The sequence below is a fragment of the Suncus etruscus genome, chromosome 5, assembly GCF_024139225.1.
Source record: "Suncus etruscus isolate mSunEtr1 chromosome 5, mSunEtr1.pri.cur, whole genome shotgun sequence".
Classification (NCBI taxonomy): Eukaryota; Metazoa; Chordata; class Mammalia; order Eulipotyphla; family Soricidae; genus Suncus; species Suncus etruscus.
This window is the reverse complement of record NC_064852.1, coordinates 79,538,029-79,556,038: the sequence shown is the minus strand read 5'-3', so window position 1 is coordinate 79,556,038 and position 18,010 is coordinate 79,538,029. Positions and strand designations below refer to the sequence as shown.

The window sequence follows — 18,010 nt, the reverse complement described above, 5'->3', positions numbered from 1 at the left end:
GTTCAACCCTGAATACCCAGGGCACTACACTTGGTGGCCCAGGTATCCTCAACACCACAGGACAATAGTATCATCACTTCCTCTGGCTTTTATACTGATGGCCTGGTAGGCTGAGAATGCTGGGGCCTTCAAATAAGTAATATCATAGATCGTAACTTAGAAGCACCTTCAGGAAAACGAGGAAGAAAAAAGCAGTTGAAAAAAAGGAATGATCAGTTCTATACTGCTACCTAGCAAGAAGGTTTAAGCCTTAATTCCCCACCACCAAGAATCATGAACCCCTAAGGGGCCAGAGTGGTTCTGCAGCCGCAGGGCATTAGCCTTGCATGTGGCTGACCAGGACGGACGCCGATCTATCCCCGGCATCCCAGATGATCCCTTAAGGCAGGACCGATTACGAGCACAAAGCCGGGAGTAACCCCTGAGTGTCACTGAGTGTGGCCCAAAAACAAAAAACCAAAAAAAAAAAAAGAAAAGAAAAGAAAAAAAAAGAATCATGAACCCCAAATATATGTGAAAATGTATTCTATTTCCCTTCACATTAAATTTAGGTTCCTATTTAAATAAGGAACAAATAACTACATGACTTTTACCATTTTATTCTTGATATTGACATTCAAAACGACAAGATATAATTTCTATCATGTATATACTTTCTATCATGAACCCAAGTATACCATAGTACAGAGAACCTAAGCACATGAATAAAACTATTTTATTTATTTTATGTTTTATGAATGTATTATAATAGCTTAGAAAAACATAATCCTGACAATATACCAGAGCAAATGATTAAGACCAAATTGGGTGAAATATTCTACTTTATTGTATAGCTAACTGTTAAGTGAGCAGGACATGTTTATTTTTTTATTTTTTGTTTATTAAATTAGAAACTAAACGATGTGTTTTGTGAATTTTGGGGTTTTTATAAGATGTTATAATAATTTCATAAAAACACATAAAGATCTTCAAGTTAACCAGTTCACACTTCTACAGATGGTTATAAACTTCTTGTTTTACCAATAAGTAACCATAGAGTTCAATTAAGCTATAAATACTTAGTGCCCTACTCTATTGATTTTTAGGCTTATAAACTAATTCAAAAACAAAACACATAATAACTTAGACTAAAACAATTTGTTAAGGGTCAAAGTCATAGTACAGTGGGTAGGACACTTAATTTGCATGCAGCTCTCCCAAATTCTATTCCATTAGTTAATATGGTACCCATGCCCACTAGGAATAATACCTGAGTACAAGATTAAGAGGAAGACATGAGCACTATCAGGTATGGTCCAAAAACAAAGAAAAAATTGAATATTTAAAAAGATATAGGCTGGAGAGATAGCACAGCAGTAGGATGTTTGTTTTGCATACAGCTTACCCAGGATGGACCCAGGTTCGATTGCCAACATCCCATAATGGTCCCCTGAGTCAGCCAGGAGCAATTTCTGAGCACAGAGCCAGGAGTAACCCCTGAGCACTGCCGAGTTTGCCCCCCCCACAAAAAAAAATTAAAAGAAATATAAAAACTTAAAAATTTAAGAGATAGTTCTTCCTTTTCAGTTCCAATGTCCATAGAAACCAGTACCCAAAATCTTTATAAATAATGATAATCCATTCTATATTTTAAAAAGTAAATTTTTAAATTATGTTATCTTTAGTATAAATATTTTCTTGTAAAATGTATCTAATTATAATTATTTGTAATAAATTCATTAATGTGGCTTTTATTTATTATTTAAAAACCTGATAATTTTCCTCATCTGGACTGTTAAAGTATATATGTTATTTTGTATGGTTAGTTGTTTTATGTTTGGGGGACAGACCCAGTGATTAGGGATTACTTCTGACTCTGAGCTCAGGAGTCACTCCTGGCAGGCCTAAGGCACCATATGTAATGTTAGGAACTGACCCCAGGTTGGTTGCATGTAAGGCAAGCACCAGATCCACTAAACTGTCTTTCTGACACTATTACAGTTTATATGGACTTAACTTCCCAATCTAAAGATGGATTTTTCTTTATTTGAAATTATGCTTCAGTATTTATACACATAAATTTGCAATATATTTATATAGTTTATATAAGATACAATACGTTACTGAGCAGCTAGCATTTTAAGTCATAAGTATATATAATTGTCATAAATCATGCAGTCCATGTTACTATTTTTGAATTTCTTTTTTTGTTTGTTTTATTTTGTTTTGTTTTGGCCATGCCCATTTGATGCTCAGAGGTTACTCCTGGCTATGCGCTCAGGAATTGCCCCTGGGTTGGAGAGGACCATTATAGGACATCAGGGGTCGAACCGCAATCTGTCCTAGGCTAGCACTTGCAAGGCAGATGCCTTACCTCTAGCACCACCTCTCCAACCCCTATTTTTGAATTTAATGTGTAGTGATAAAAATGAGTGACCTTGTTACTCAGGAAAAATACTGGGAGGAGGTTAAATCTATCAGGTAAATAAAAATTCTGATTGACATCAGAATGCACAGAACTTATTCCTGGTTAGTTACTCTTTCCCTCCCTCCACTTCACACAAATAAGAAGATGACCTTGACCTAATTAGTTTACCTTTTGATCTTATTTTCATATTAATAAACTGAATAATTATTAATTTATTTCTGAGGCTATTTGAAGGATTAAAAGAGAAAGTAACCTAAGTATTTTTATACACTACCAAGAACCTACTTAGTGTTCAGTAAGTATTTGCTGTTCCTGCATTTAATAATATCATCATCTACCAAGGCATGGTAAAGTAGGTGGCAAATGATTGATACAGAGTTTGGAGAGTAACTACAAAAATCAGACACTGAAATAACCCCAGAATTGTTAATAAAGCAAGGAAAACACACTTTTAGAACAAAGGTCATGTGACAAAAATCTTGACTACAAAAGTCAAGAAAATATAACTAAATACATATACAATAGGACAAATTATTAAGAGCCTTTTCAAATGTAGTTAGAAAAGAAAGAAGTTATATGAAAGTTGAACTCCTAATCTAGGTGTTTAATGTAAACCACTATGGTCTAGATTGGACCCCTTCCAGAGTTACATCTTAAGAAAGAAAGATTAGGACTATGAGTCACAATGATTTTTTTTATATTCTTGAGTTGAGAAAAGTAGACCACACCTATTAAAATAAAACTCAATTTTAATAAGTGTGGCTTTGCTAGATTAAAGACATTTTTGCAGCATTATAAGTGCTTAATCAAAGAATTAAAATAAGTAAATAATATAGGTCAAAATTGGATCAGAAAGCTAAGAAACAACATCCTCTACAAATAAACATGACTGAGCAATCAATAGCAGATGCTGAAATATTTTTGCCATAGTGTCTGTTGATCATGAAAGTTTACATTTAAAATCTTTGGTTCTAGGGTTGGACAGTGGTCTTGACTATCTTTTAAAATCAAAAAATTTAATTTAATATTTTTTATCTCCCCTACTTTTTTCTAATTTTTCTTTTTTTAGGAAAAAATGACATATTTGGAGAAATGGTTCATCTTTATGCCAAACCTGGAAAGTCTAATGCAGATGTACGAGCTCTAACATATTGTGATTTGCATAAAATCCAAAGAGAAGACTTGTTAGAGGTTTTAGATATGTATCCAGAGTTTTCTGATCACTTTCTAACAAATCTGGAGCTAACATTTAACCTGAGGCATGAAAGTTCAAAGGTATATGTTAAACTACTTATTTTTATACTCCTGACATTTTATTTCATTCTTGGGTTGGTTGACCAAATACTTCTGAAAGATCAAGTAAAATACATAGCAAAACTGTATCAGTTCTTAATATATACAATGAAAAACCAACAAAATATTTGAATTTCTAAAATAAGAATTATACTTCTAAAGATGTTGACTTGATTTAAGTAGGTCAATTAAATTTGATATTTTAGGAAATCATAGGTCATCTAATTTAATTGAAATAGCCTTGAATGTCTGGGAAGATTGTTCAAGTCATAGTACATATGTCTAGCATGTTAGATGTTCTGAGTTTGGTACCTAGCACTAAATTTACCTTCTGCAAGTACTATTAGGTATAGTACTGGAGTTCCTTGCACACTAGACTAAACAGCACTGGTATTGTCACTAGACTACCTTGAAGTATGCTGGGAATGACTCTTAGTCTCCAAGCTCTTACTGTGTGTGGTCCTATTTAAATGTTTTCTTTGTTTTTGTTCTATATCCAACAATAATCAAGAGTTACTCCTATAAGTGTGCAGGAGACCAAGCAATAATCAGGAGTTGGATTAAGGGCTCCGGCATACAGTGCATGTACTTCAGCTCCCTAAAACCTTGCTTCTATTCCACTCAAATATTTAATTAACAAAGCTAACTAGCCTTGGCTTTGGACTATTATACTAATCTATAATCTGGGAAATAACTACATATGAAACATGTCATAGCAAAGGATGTGCAATGTGAAAAGAAAACTAAAAGGAGCTTCTGGAAAAAATCAGCCTTTAATAAAACTATAGAGAAAAATGTAGAACAAAATGTAGGGATCTATGATAATATTAATTTGAGTATGTTCCTCTATTTTAGGTGTCCACAAACTCTGACCTGTTTTTTCAGGTTTACATTAAATATGTCAGTTACTTATAGAAAGTTTTTTTGAAATAATAAGCTACAGAAAAATCCTGTACAGGTTATATTTTAAACAAAGGTTACTCTCCCAGATAATATTTATGTCATATATTGATTAACAATGTCTGTTCAGTAATAATACTAAAGTTGAAATAAGTCAAATTTAGATCCATATTTAGCACAATTTACATGACATAAATAACATATAGTTATTAAATAAACTTTTGTCTAAGTCAAAGTATTCTTGCAAAATGAATAATAATTCCTTAATAGGAATAGTATGTTAAATTATTTTACTTGTAAGTTAGTCTAGCATGGCTTTTGTAAGCATAATATTTTACTATGAAATGTGTCCTGCTAGGACTAGTCCAGAGAGGGTAATTGCATTTCACACAGCCAACCCGGATTTAATCTCGGACATTGCATATGGTTTATCCAGCAGTGCCAAGAAGGATCACTTAATGCAGTGCCAGGAATAATTCTTGAACAAGTTGGGTATGGCTCAAAAAACAAACAAAATTGTGTCCTGAGTACCAACTATTGCTCTATGAATATACCACCCATATTGTAACCCATAAAATGAAAGGTTGAATTTTTGATACTTGTCTTTAATTATTAACATACTAATATATTCTCTGTGATTAAAATATTCACAAGTTAATAGTTTTAAACAATAATGAATGCATTTTCCCTCGATTACAGTTATTACCAGGTACTATGAGAAACTTAGAGAAATGTTTATGATACCACTAAAGTACCATTTAGCTAAATGAGATTGCTGCTTTATTTTCAAACTGCTGAAAAATTGAAAATGTAGGTGGTAAAAATTTCATGATACCAAGAACATATTATTTTTTTTTTTTGGTTTTTGGGCCACACCCTGTGACGCTCAGGGGTTACTCAACATATTATTCTTTAATTGTCCAATTTTATCAAGTTTGACAATTTTATCAAATACTGTTTTAATGTCATCAAATTCATTCTTATTCACCTTGAAAAACAATACCAAACTCAAATAAATTATACATAAAAACTAACTAAAAATAATTACATATCTTTTATTAGGAACTTTCAACTTTTTGTTGATAGTATTTTTTTGTTGTTGTTTGATGCTCAGGGGTTACTCCTGGCTAAGGGCTCAGAAATTGCCTCTGCCTTGGGGGGACCATATGGGACGCGGGGGATCGAACTGTGGTCCTTCCTTGGCTAGCGCTTGCAAGGCAGACACCTTACCTCTAGCACCACTTGCCGGCCCATGTTGATAGTATTTTTATAGAATTATACAAGGATAGGCCAAACAGTCATATAAACATGAGTAGAAATAAAAATTGATCAGACTTTGTCTGCCTTGCCAGCGCTAGCCTAGGACGGAACACGGTTCGATCCCCCGGCGTCCCATATGGTCCCCCAAGCCAGGAGCAACTTCTGAGCGCATAGCCAGGAGTAACCCCTGAGTGTTACCGGGTGTGGCCCAAAAACCAAAAAAAAAGCTAAAAAAAAAATTGATCAGACTTAGGTACCAAATCCAAAGCCAATGACAACAGGATCGATACCTAATCTACAACAAGCTAGACACAGAGAGAACCATTTACACTAGCAGCCCAGGGAGCAAGGAGGAGGATATGGGATGCATGCTGGGTAGTGGGGGAGAACAACATTGGTGGTGGGAATGCCCCTCATTTAATGTCACTATATACCTGAAATTTTACTGTGAATGATTTGTAATCCACTTTGGTCAATATAAAAATATTTATTAAAAAAAGAATTATACAAGGAGAAAGATAGAACCAAGAATTAAAAAATTAATAAATGAAGATTTTAGAGGGTACAAATACAGTGTTCGTTGACTTCAATCTGATATCTATTGCTGCAAAATTTCTCCTTGTGATAGTACAATGTAATTCAGTCATAGTTAATCATAAATAGCTTCTATATTTTTGGTAAATTTAGATTCTGCAATTTCTTAATTATTTTATTTTAACTTTATCTAGTATATAAGCAACATTTCACAGAACAATATACTATCTCAACTATTGACAATTATCCCAAATAACTCTTATTAATAGCTTCTACAATTATTACCTCTCCACTATTTAAAAAATACTTCATTAATTATCTTATAATTTAGTAACAACCATATACAAAACAGTGTAGTCATTTGTCTACAAAACAATTCTCAAAGTGGTTTAAATAATAGAAAAAGTAAAATTTACTGTAATACATTCTGCTCAAATTGAATAATCTCCCATTTTATCTCTTCATTCCATTAACAAAGGCTGATCTCTTATTACGTTCACAATCCATAAATGATTCCGAAGAAGACAACTGTAAACTACGAAGAAGGAAATTGTCATTTGATAGTGAAGATGAAAAAGGTAGAATTTCTAAAGTTTAAATATAGAAATGTGGTTGCTTTTCTTTTTATTTAAAAGTTCATTGTCTCTGAGTTCAAGAACTAAACTTCATTGAATATTTTAGAGGGAAAATACTGTGCTTTTCTGGTACCAAATTATATGATATCTACAAAGACCTCAAAGATAGAGAAATAAAGAAGGTTGCTTTAAAAAGGACAAATTAATAATAGTTGAATAGCTATGCCTCAGAGACCTGAAAGAGAACTCATTACAGGATTAGACTCAATCTTTACACATAATTTTATGGCAAAGATTGTGGTGGTGTATGTTCGTCATCTTTATTCCTAAATTTTCATCGGTACTTTTCACTCCTAACTTCTCTATATTCATTGGTTTCTTTAATCATTCTTAGTTTTTTGCTCATGTTTAATACATATTTGTTCATATTAAAAGAGATACATGCTTCCTAATAAACAAATGAGGTAAAACAGCTGTTTCCTTTTTAGATGCCATGTCCTCAGGTTATTTCAAATACAAATATTTTTTGACAGAAATATGCAAATTTCAATGATAATTTAGATGAGAAAGAACCTTTACTTGTTTTTGGGCAGAAGACAGAAAACTCTGAGGATGAAATCTCTACTTTTTCCCCTGATGATTCAACATATATTACAGCCTTCCTTATTTGACTTCTCGCAGCATCTAACATTAAAGCAATTCCTTTCTTTTTCTTGTTATAGTCTTTTGTCATCTAATATTGCATGCTTTCTAATATCTTCCTGTTCTAAGTCACCTGAAGAGAATTTTAAGATTCATTAACTTCTCAACCAGTTGATTATTTATTTGATCTCCTCACATTATGGTCCTAGACCCTCTTCTCTTTTTCCCTAATCCTATTTAAAACCAGTTTAAGTATATGCTCACAAGGGAGATGTATTTACAACTTAATTCCAGGTCAACTTGCGAGAGCCTGAGAATGTATTTTAGTGGCTTATATACATGGATTATATAATAGTTATTCAAATATTTATTTCCTGGGAGCCTAAGAGATAACACAGTGGTTAATGTATTTGCTTTGCATGCAGTCAACTGGGTTCCATTCTCAGCCTCCTGGAATATTGCACATGAACACCACCAAGAGTGAAACCCGAGAGAGATCCAATAGTAAATACTAGGTACCTTTTGGTGTGGCCCCCAAACTAAAATAATATTATTAATAATTACATTTATTAATAATGACTTTTTCAAGGGTATATCAAACTCAGTTTCCTATAGTGAATTTAGTATAGCTCAGAGAAACTTGCCTCCCAGCAGTTGCCTTGTCTCGGAACATAGTACAGAAATTATATAAACTATCTAGATAGCTAAAAGCCGACCATTTTCAAATCACTCCTTCATCTCTGGCAATGAGTCTTTATTAATGATAACTTAAATACGTTTTTAACTAATCTTCAAATTACTGAACTTTTGGCTAACTTATCTACATTTTATAACCACAACTCAGGTCAAAATCACAATATTCTATTTACAAGTTCTCCAAAATTACCTTGTTATATCAGTTTCCTCTCGTCTATCTTCCACACAGAACAGCTGGTAATTTTTTTTCATCTAAGTGTTTATTTCACCCATATGCTTAAAAACTCAAGAACTTACCTGTTAATAAACCTTATTAGAGTGGATGTATAGTTACTTCTCTTCTCTCATATCACCCTTTTCTTTATTGTCCCAACTTGAAGTTCTCCCATAAACAAATCTTTAAAGCACTTTTGTCAGTAGTCCTATGTTTATTTTCATAATTATGTATACAAAGTTGTTTGCCTTTAGATCATCAACTCCATAAGGTGGGAAATATTTCATTGTTCTAACTTTAATACCTGTCACACTGAAAATATTTATTAAAAGCATAACTTATAATAAAATAAAATTCAAACATCTTCATTTTAATTTTTCTTCTTTTAACTTCTTTATTCATTTTGTTCACTCATCCTCAGAATACATTCTCAGGGAGCTCATTTACTAATTTCTAATTTCAATCATGTTGAAGATATGTATATATATAATATCACATTTCAGATAAAAATAGTCTTGCTTTTTATGTTAATTTGTTTCTATTGATATCAGTGCCTTAATTGAATATATTTCCTTATCCTCAACCACATACAGGTGCACTTTTTCACCCACTAAAGTTATATTCATTTTGTTCTGGTTAATCTCCCATGATATAGTCAACCTAAATTATTTATCAGTTTCCTTAATGTAAAGGATTGTTACATTTTTAGGGTACCAAAGATTGAAGTCATGCAAGACATGTGTGCTACCATTGAGCCACATACCTAGTTCCAAATATATATTTTTAATTATTAATTTTCTAACCACTAATTTATTTCTTCAACATCATTCATTATTTTCTTGGTAATAAATTCATTATTTTTCTTGGTATTGACATTAGATGAATTTTGACATCATGGAAGCTATAAGTGTACTTCATTAAAATATCAAAACATAAGTTTGTCATTTAAAGATTAATTCTAACTTTTGGCACACAACTGATCTCTTTTACCTGATTTATGACCATTCTCTTGCTTTCTAATGAATAATTTATCTTGTAATTAAAATGTACTTCTTGTAAATCTAGAACTTTGTGTATATGAGGCATCACTGTTACTCTTGAGCTACATACATTCCCTGCCTAAAAGTTTGTTTTGGTTTTATCTAGTTCATCATATGTTTGTCTGTTGGTGACTTTTTCTAATATCAGAACCATTGCAGTCAAGCTGTACTTCCCTAGACTTAATCTAAATCCTTTATTGTGATGTTAATCTCTTAGTTTGATCTCACTGGAAATGAAAAACAGCTTGACAATGTCATCTATATAATAAAGTCAACCATACAGTTGAAGATTTATTAAATCTCCTTTCAATCATGTTTATTTTCCTACATTCTCAAGCCAAATTATCTTATAGTTTTATCTCCTGATAAACCCTGAAAGCACGACACAGTTTATACTGTGTTCTGCCTGTCTGTGATTCTGTGATTGTCGTGTTTGTGATTCTAAAAACTTTTTATTTAATCACGTACTCAGTGTAAGAGAGGTATTTTATACAAAATTCACATGGCAAGGGATTTACTACCTGCCTAAAGCTCTTAAAAACTCTAATAGATACATAAATAAGCACGATTTGGTCAATGTTAAATATAAGTGACACATTAGCCAGAGTCTAAGTCCCTATCTTGTCTTCAATATACCTTTACTCCAGGCAGGTGTAAAATTTGTTTAAATCAATTTAGTTTCCAGATCTAATGTTATGAATGTGCCTGTTCATTGTATTCTTGATGTAAAATTAATGTCTTAAAAAATATCCTCATATCTAAAAGTAGCTATAAAAATATGTAACTACTAAAATATTGAAAAATGATATGCAGAATGTTAAGCTTATGGATTTAAACTTTCAAATAATTGGTATTATAATTTTCTATTGCTATAAATTCCCCCTTTCCAATATATAACTATTAGTTTTTGTTATCTGTTTTGTTGATATGGATGTCTTTAAAATTTTAAGATTGCTTAATATTTTAATTGTATTTATTGAAAATATTGTCCCTTCAACATATGTGAAACTAGAGTAAGTTACTAGATTTCAAATACATTACATTTTAGACTACGATTTTCTTACAAAAATAATTTATGTATCAATATTTTTATATTTTAATATATATTAATATCAGAAAAATATTCAGCTTATCTCAGAGTTGTTAACAGTAGGAAAATAGCCCCTCAAATGATGAGAAAATGTATTAAATACTTCTTTTTGACCAAATATTATATCATCAGCTGAATTTAACAAATAAAATATTATAATTAACCTAAAAGACTCCATAGAGGATGGATTAAGCACAAGTATTTTTTCAAAACAGTTTGGGTGGGCACATTTTACATTAGTATTCTTAAGATGAGCGGGTCACCTAACATATCAGGACACTCTCTATATGATCCTCTATTCTGCTTTTTGTTTTTGTTTTTGTGAAAGGGCACACCTGTAGGTTGGTGCTCAGAGGCTACTCCTAGCTAGGTGCTTAAGATTTGATCCTGGTGATACTCAAAGAAACATGCTATTTCATGGGTTAGAACCAGGCCTTCCACATGTGAAAACATATACTCTAGTAATTGAGCTTCCTCTCCTATCTTCTTGTATTTATTCTGAACCCAGATAAAAATGCCACAACGTAAATAACAAATGCTTTAGAATAGTGGACAGTTAAACAGGAAGGGAAGAGATGGACTGTCAGTCTTAATCAAAAAAGGGTAAAAGGTTTTTGTCTAAAGGCAAAATTAATACTACATTAAACAAAAAGCTCAAATTTGTAAACTGGTACAAAATTTACCTTGGTAAAATTATGGTAACGGGTAGCAAAAAGGATAATGTAAAACTCCTTTTAGTTACCAATCTCAAAATACTATTTATATATAGAATATGAATAGAATTCAGAAATATAGTACCTGTATTGTTTAATGCCCATTAAAAATCAAATTTACGTAGGAAAAGGCAGAAATGGAACAGGCCACCAAATCTGGAGGAACCTGGAAGTTAATTATATTGTATTTCAGTCCAGTTTCATGTAATCCATCAGTCAACCTACAGCCTATGTGTGAGAAGTTTTCATTTATAGTCCACAAATAGATTGTCATTTCTAATTTTATTTAAACTGATATATTAGCTTTTATTTAACTAGTAAGAAATAGAAAGATGCTATTACAACGGGTCTATATCAAAGAAAGTTTTCATATGACCTGAATTTCAGAAAGCAGCTGACTCTTGGTCCAATAACAATGTATATGAAATGTTGAGTTTATTCTTCATAAATTAAAAAAATAACACATAGGGCCTGGAGCAGTGGTGCTAGAAGTAAGGTATCTGCCTTACAAGTGCTAACCTAGGATGGACTGCGGTTGCATCCCCTGGTGCCAAGAGCAATTTCTGAGCGCATAGCCAGGCGTAACCCTTGAGCATTAACGGGTGTGGCCCAGAAACAGAAAATAAAAAAACAAAAACAAAAACACAACAACAAAAAAATTACACATAAACTTTCTTCTCTTTTTGATGATTTTACTTGTAGCCTGAATGTTTGCTAGAGGATTTAGATACCACAGATATGATGGACTTGATTTTATTTTACTAATACTTCCTCATTCATTACATTTTGTCAATAGTTTTCCTGAGTTTAAATTAACATAATGAATTTAATTTCAATAATATATGTAAAACTGTGCCAGAGTTCAGCCAGGTGAATGGGACTGATGCCGGGGTGCCATATGCATTAAAAAAAAAACAGGGACCCAAAATGATAGTATAGTAGATAGGGTGTTTGCCTTGCATGCAGCCAATTCAAGATTGATCTCAGATGTCCCACATGGTCCCCGGGTCCACGAAGAATGATTCCTGAGCACAGAACCAGGAGTAATCCCTGAGCATTGCCAGGTGTGGCAAAAATAAAAAATAAAATAACAGAAATGAGAGAGAAAAGCATGGAGTCAAGGGATCCCAGCCTTATGGACTAAGAATCCTAACTGTCCTCCACATACAATATATTTTGTTCAAGAGCAATTAACAGGGGCCGGGCGGTGGCGCTGGAGGTAAGGTGCCTGCCTCGCCTGCGCTAGCCTAGGACGGACCGCGGTTCGATCCCCCGGCGTCCCATATGGTCCCCCAAGAAGCCAGGAGCAATTTCTGAGCGCATAGCCAGGAGTAACCCCTGAGCGTCACAGGGTGTGGCCCAAAAACCAAAAAAAAAAAAAAAAAAAGAGCAATTAACATAGGAAGGGCAAGTACCTATCTAACGCAAATCAAATCTAAATGGGTATTTACATCTCATAAGGGGTGTGTATGGAAGAGAAGGCTAATGTAAAGTCTCTGTAAATTTTCTTCCTCCAGGAGAAAGGTTGTAGGATAAAAAATTGAATACAGGATCTCATGCCGCAGGATGTACTCTGAAGGTGCCAGCAGCTCAGTAATTTAGAAAGTAGAAACCCTTAGATCACCTTTTTCTGCCCTTTGTCTAGGACTATCAACTCTCAGGCTAAACTTCTTGGATATCTTCTTATCCAATATAAAGATTCTGTTTCTAAGCATCTAAAATTAAGGCATACATTAGTAAACTAAGACCAGGGTTTATACATTTGTGGGGCAAAATCGTTCATCTCATGTGAGTATGTACAAATTTGTGGCAAAGTCTGAAAAATCTATTGAGCCAAAGAAACAAAGTGCTAAAAAAAAATTAATGATGTGTAATATGCACTCTTTCCACCTTTAGAAAGGCCTTGTATACTCTGTCTTTCTGTCTCTCTTATTGTCTCTGTCTCTGTCTCTCTTTCTTGTTTGCCCCTTTCTAAATAAAACTTCTAAATTTCTAAATAAAACTTGATTTTACTTAAAAAATGTGTAATGAGTCTTCAATATAAAAGTTCACATCAGTATGATCCATAATTACACTGGAGACACTATAGCTCTTACTTAATAGTAATTTTAGTTTATATTTGATTCCACTAAAAAGATTCCATTAATGATTTTTAAAAGAAAGGTGTTTTCAAAGAGAGAAGTATGTAATCTGATTCAAATCCATAATTGTGCGATCAGTACAAAGGTTACTTAGGAGTACCAAACCAATGCAATTCACTATGGAGATGTGAGAATAATTTAGAAAATATTTTTCCAGTCATTGAAAATAAAATATTTAAAAAATGAGGGGCCAGAGTTATAGCACAGTGGTGGGGTGTTTGCTTTGCATGCAGCCGATCTAGAATGGACCTTGGTTAGATCCCTCCAGCGTCCCATACAGCCTCCCAAGCCAGGAGCAATTTCTGAGAGCATAGGCAGGAGTGGTCCCTGAGCAACACCAGGTGTGGCCCCCCAAAGCACAAAAACAATATTTAAATGCAATAATGAAATCAAAGAATAGAAAATATTCATCAAATAGTCAGAAGGAAACAAATAAAATAACAAACAATTGAGGAAAGGAGAAAAATGAAGTACAGAAGCTTAAGCAGACCTATGTCAATGGTACTGGAGGGAAAGGGGTTGATAATTTCTCATAATGTTAAATTTTAGACTCCATTTTTTACCCTTGGAATAATTTCTGGTTCTCATATCTTAATTTCATATTGTTATTTGTTTTGGAGCCATAGCTTTCAGAGCTTTGAACTTACTCCTGACTTTAAGCCCAAAGAACACTTCTGGGAGTGTTTTGGGGGCCATATTAAACTTCAGATATCAAACTTGGTTGATTGATCACTTACAAGGCAAAGCCCTTACCTACTTCATATTATTTGGACCCTAAATTATAATTTTTAAGTAACGGAAATATGTCTATTTAATTTCTAGACCAAATGGCAATACTAAGGCACAATTGAAAGTGTTTCTGAAATGACCTTACATCCATTCATTTGGCCTTCTAAAAATAACAAAGTAAGCCCAGTAGACTTACAGTAAATGGAGTTCTGTCTTAATCATTTCTCTAGCAAAGGATATACCTTCTGGAGTTCTATTGGTTAATTATTAACAGTAACCAGATGGAGAATTATTCTGTCTCCCCAGGATACTAATGGAAATAATTTTATCTCTTTGAGTTTTTCCTGCTGAAATATGTTCTAACATAACCTTCAGGGCTGAAATTATCCTGACATTTCAGTATAAAACAGCCAGTGTACACTACTGAATATAATGTTACAAGGTAAACCAACTTTAATTATATATTTAGTTTTATATTTGTACCTGTATGCTACATAACCAGAACTCCTGAAAAGTCATGGCTGTTGCATTGCTAAATTCAGGCTAAAATTCAGCCTGCCGGCATTCCCTGCAAGACTTTCATCTTTTGACCTTTGAAACATGTGAATGACCACTGCAGGTGAGAACGTGAAGGTTTAAAAAAAAAAAAGCTGAATAGTGGTGTAATTTCTGAATTGAGACATATTTTCTTGCCTTTTTATTTCTATAAAAAGAATTATGTTAAAGAGACTACTGATTATTGAACATATATAAAAATGAGGTTATAGTTGTCATTTAATATTTGAATGAGACAAACGTTATTACTGTTGCAGATATGTCTAAATTTTGAAATGAATAATTAGTTTTATTAAAAGCATCTGATTGTTCTTATAATTAAGGGAAACCCTGGCCAAGCTCAGGGCTTACTCCTGGCTCTGTGCTCAGAAATTGCTCCTGGCAGGCTCAGGGAACCATATGGAACTGAACCCAGGTCTGTCCTGGGTTGTTTCTATGCAATGCAAATGCCCTATTAACTGTGCTAATGCTCCAGCTCCAGAATTGATGTTTTTAAATAAAAAAATAAGAAAAGTTTTATATGTGTATACAAAATTACAAAATACTTTATAAGTAAAAAGGTAATTCAAAGATATTATGAGTAAAAAGGCAATTTTATATAGCTATTAGTAGACTATAGAGTCTCATATTTGATTATTTTCTCTAAAATATTTTTGATAGATTTTGGCAAAGGAAACAGTTCAAATGATCCTGAAGACTCTGTGGATACAATACGACATTATCAGAGTTCCAAGAAACATTTTGAAGAGAAAAAAAGCAGGTCTTCATCTTTCATCTCCTCAATAGATGATGAACAAAAGCCTCTCTTCTCAGGAATAGTAGATTCCCCTTCAGGAATAGGAAAAGCAGCTGGACGCAATTTTGAAGAAACTGTTCCCACCTCAGGAAGAATTCACATAGAGAAAAGAAGTCACTCCTGCAAAGGTAATCAAATTTCTCGGGGATTAGGTTCTTTTCAATGCTGCTTATAACACAGTGACTATTTACAAAGTAGACCTGACACAACTTAACCTAACCTTTTACATATTATCATGAAATATTTTCAGATTTCAAACCAGATATCAATCATTACCTTGATTCTAGAACAGTGTTTTTCTTATTTGGTAAGTGACAGCCTCAGAACTTTTATAGCATCTTATACTTAATATAATGCCAGATAAAGTATTGTAAGCTTATCTATTATACTTTCATTGGGGGGGGCACACAGGCAGTGCTCAGTGTTACTCCTGACTTTCCGCTCAGAAATCTCTCCTGGCAGACTCTGGGTATCATATGGGATGCCGGGAATCTAACCCTTGTCCATCCCAGGTCGGCAGTGTGCAAGGCAGACACCTTACCGCTGTGCTATCTCTCTGGCCCCTATGGTAACTTATTTTAACAGGAGAGGGAACTAACGAGAATTTGAGTTTTGAAGTTGATTTATATAGAGATAGATGTATGTAAGTGCAAATATATTATTAAGATATATATATATTCATTTTACCCATTCCTTGCCCCCAAATACAACAATATTATAAAACAGTGTTCAAGCAACAACTCTATAATAAATCAATTTCTTTACTTGGAATGTAAGAAAATAATACACTATAAATTTGACTCTTGAGCCAACTAATTTGTACAAATGTATTATTTCTCTCAAAGGAATGTCCAAATGTATGGTTGTTTACAGTAAATTAATATGAAATAAAAATACTTGACTACTGTCTATGTATTACCTGAACAAGATGCTCAGAAAAATAGCATTATCACTGAGAAGCAAAACTAACAGCATATTAGGTGCTAAATATACTGATGAAGTTAGAATGAGCAAGTTAACTGGCTGTGAAAACAGGTGTAGTTTACACTGTTTTAAATTCCAATTCCATCTCATCTCTATCACTAACTCCCCTTTTGACTTTAGAGAGCCCACCAAAACTTAGTTTGAAAATACTTCTTATCATATTATCATATTTTTTGACATGGAGCCCTACTCTTCATTGCTCAGAGACCATTCTCAAGTTAGTTCTTGAGGATCACTCCTGGTAGTGCTGTGCTCAAATTTCAAAGATGGTCCTCCTGCATCTTAGGCATGTAATGTCACCCATGTAACTATCTCTTAGTCCCAATTTGCATATATCTAAAATAAAAGTAATCATTTATAACCATCTGGTTCATTGTGACTATTCAACAAAATTACACATAAACACTTTCTTGAAATTAAATCCCAACTGCTTTAATAATGTTCCCTCATATTTTTTCATTTACCTCCTTAATCACTTTGTATATCTCTGAAAATATAAAAATGTAGAAATAGGGTCCAGAGCGATAGCACAGTAGTAGGGTATTTGCCTTGCACAAGGTGACCAGGATGGACATCAGTTCGATCCCTGGCATCCCATGTGGTCACCTGAGCCAGGAAAATTTCTGAGTGCATAGCCAAGAGTAACTCCTGAGCGTCATCAGTGTGGCTCAAAAATAAATTAAAAAAAAAAGTAGAAATAAAGTAACAAGATTTTTTTCCAGAATATAAATGGGACCTGAGAGATTGCAAAGGTCATCTACTTTGCAGGCAGAAAATCTGGGTTCTGACCCTGACACTAACTACATGAACCCCTGAACACTGCTGACCCATGAGCTCAGAGCTTTGAGCAGATCCTAAGTACTAAAGGGTATAAGCCAGAGCCTCTTACCAAAATAACATAAAAAAATGAAGGAAAAATAGGAGCTCTTAACCTGGCTGAGACAAAATTATGACGCCCAATAAATAAAATACTACCTATCGTGGACACCTAATGTCAGTGAGTACATCTGCCAACACAAGTTTTATTAAATCTAAATCTGTACTTAAAACTATGCATATATTAAGATGTATAAATTAATTAATATATATTACATGTATATATGTATATATTAATTAATATATTAAGATGTTAATCTATGTTTAAGATTTTAGGCTTTACATTTTTCTAGTAACTTAATTTATCAAATCAACGTTTGCCTGGCCCATACTGAAATAAGTTAAGAATATATGCAAAGTTCTCTGGACAAGCTAATATCTTGATGAAGTGAATGAAAATAGTACCTCATTTATCACAATAGAAGAATTTAATATTAAAAGTCCCATTTGAGTTATTTATGAAAATGGATCCTGGGAAACGTTAAAAATAGGAACAGGTTGTATTAAGAAAACCATAAATTTATCAAGAACTTGCTGAAACTTCTTTACAGTCTTCAAAAATCAG

At 33.2% G+C, this 18,010-nt stretch overlaps 1 protein-coding gene across 1 annotated transcript in view; it reads left to right on the top strand.

The window, feature by feature from the left end:
* The window catches only part of KCNH7 (potassium voltage-gated channel subfamily H member 7), a 480,494-nt gene that overhangs the window by 449,739 nt on the left and 12,745 nt on the right, over positions 1-18,010 (top strand). Inside the window, exons 11-13 of the mRNA XM_049773364.1 lie at positions 3,477-3,682; positions 6,873-6,972; positions 15,450-15,713. Coding sequence (XP_049629321.1) covers positions 3,477-3,682; positions 6,873-6,972; positions 15,450-15,713 — 570 coding nt within the window. The remainder of the gene's footprint in view (positions 1-3,476; positions 3,683-6,872; positions 6,973-15,449; positions 15,714-18,010) is intronic.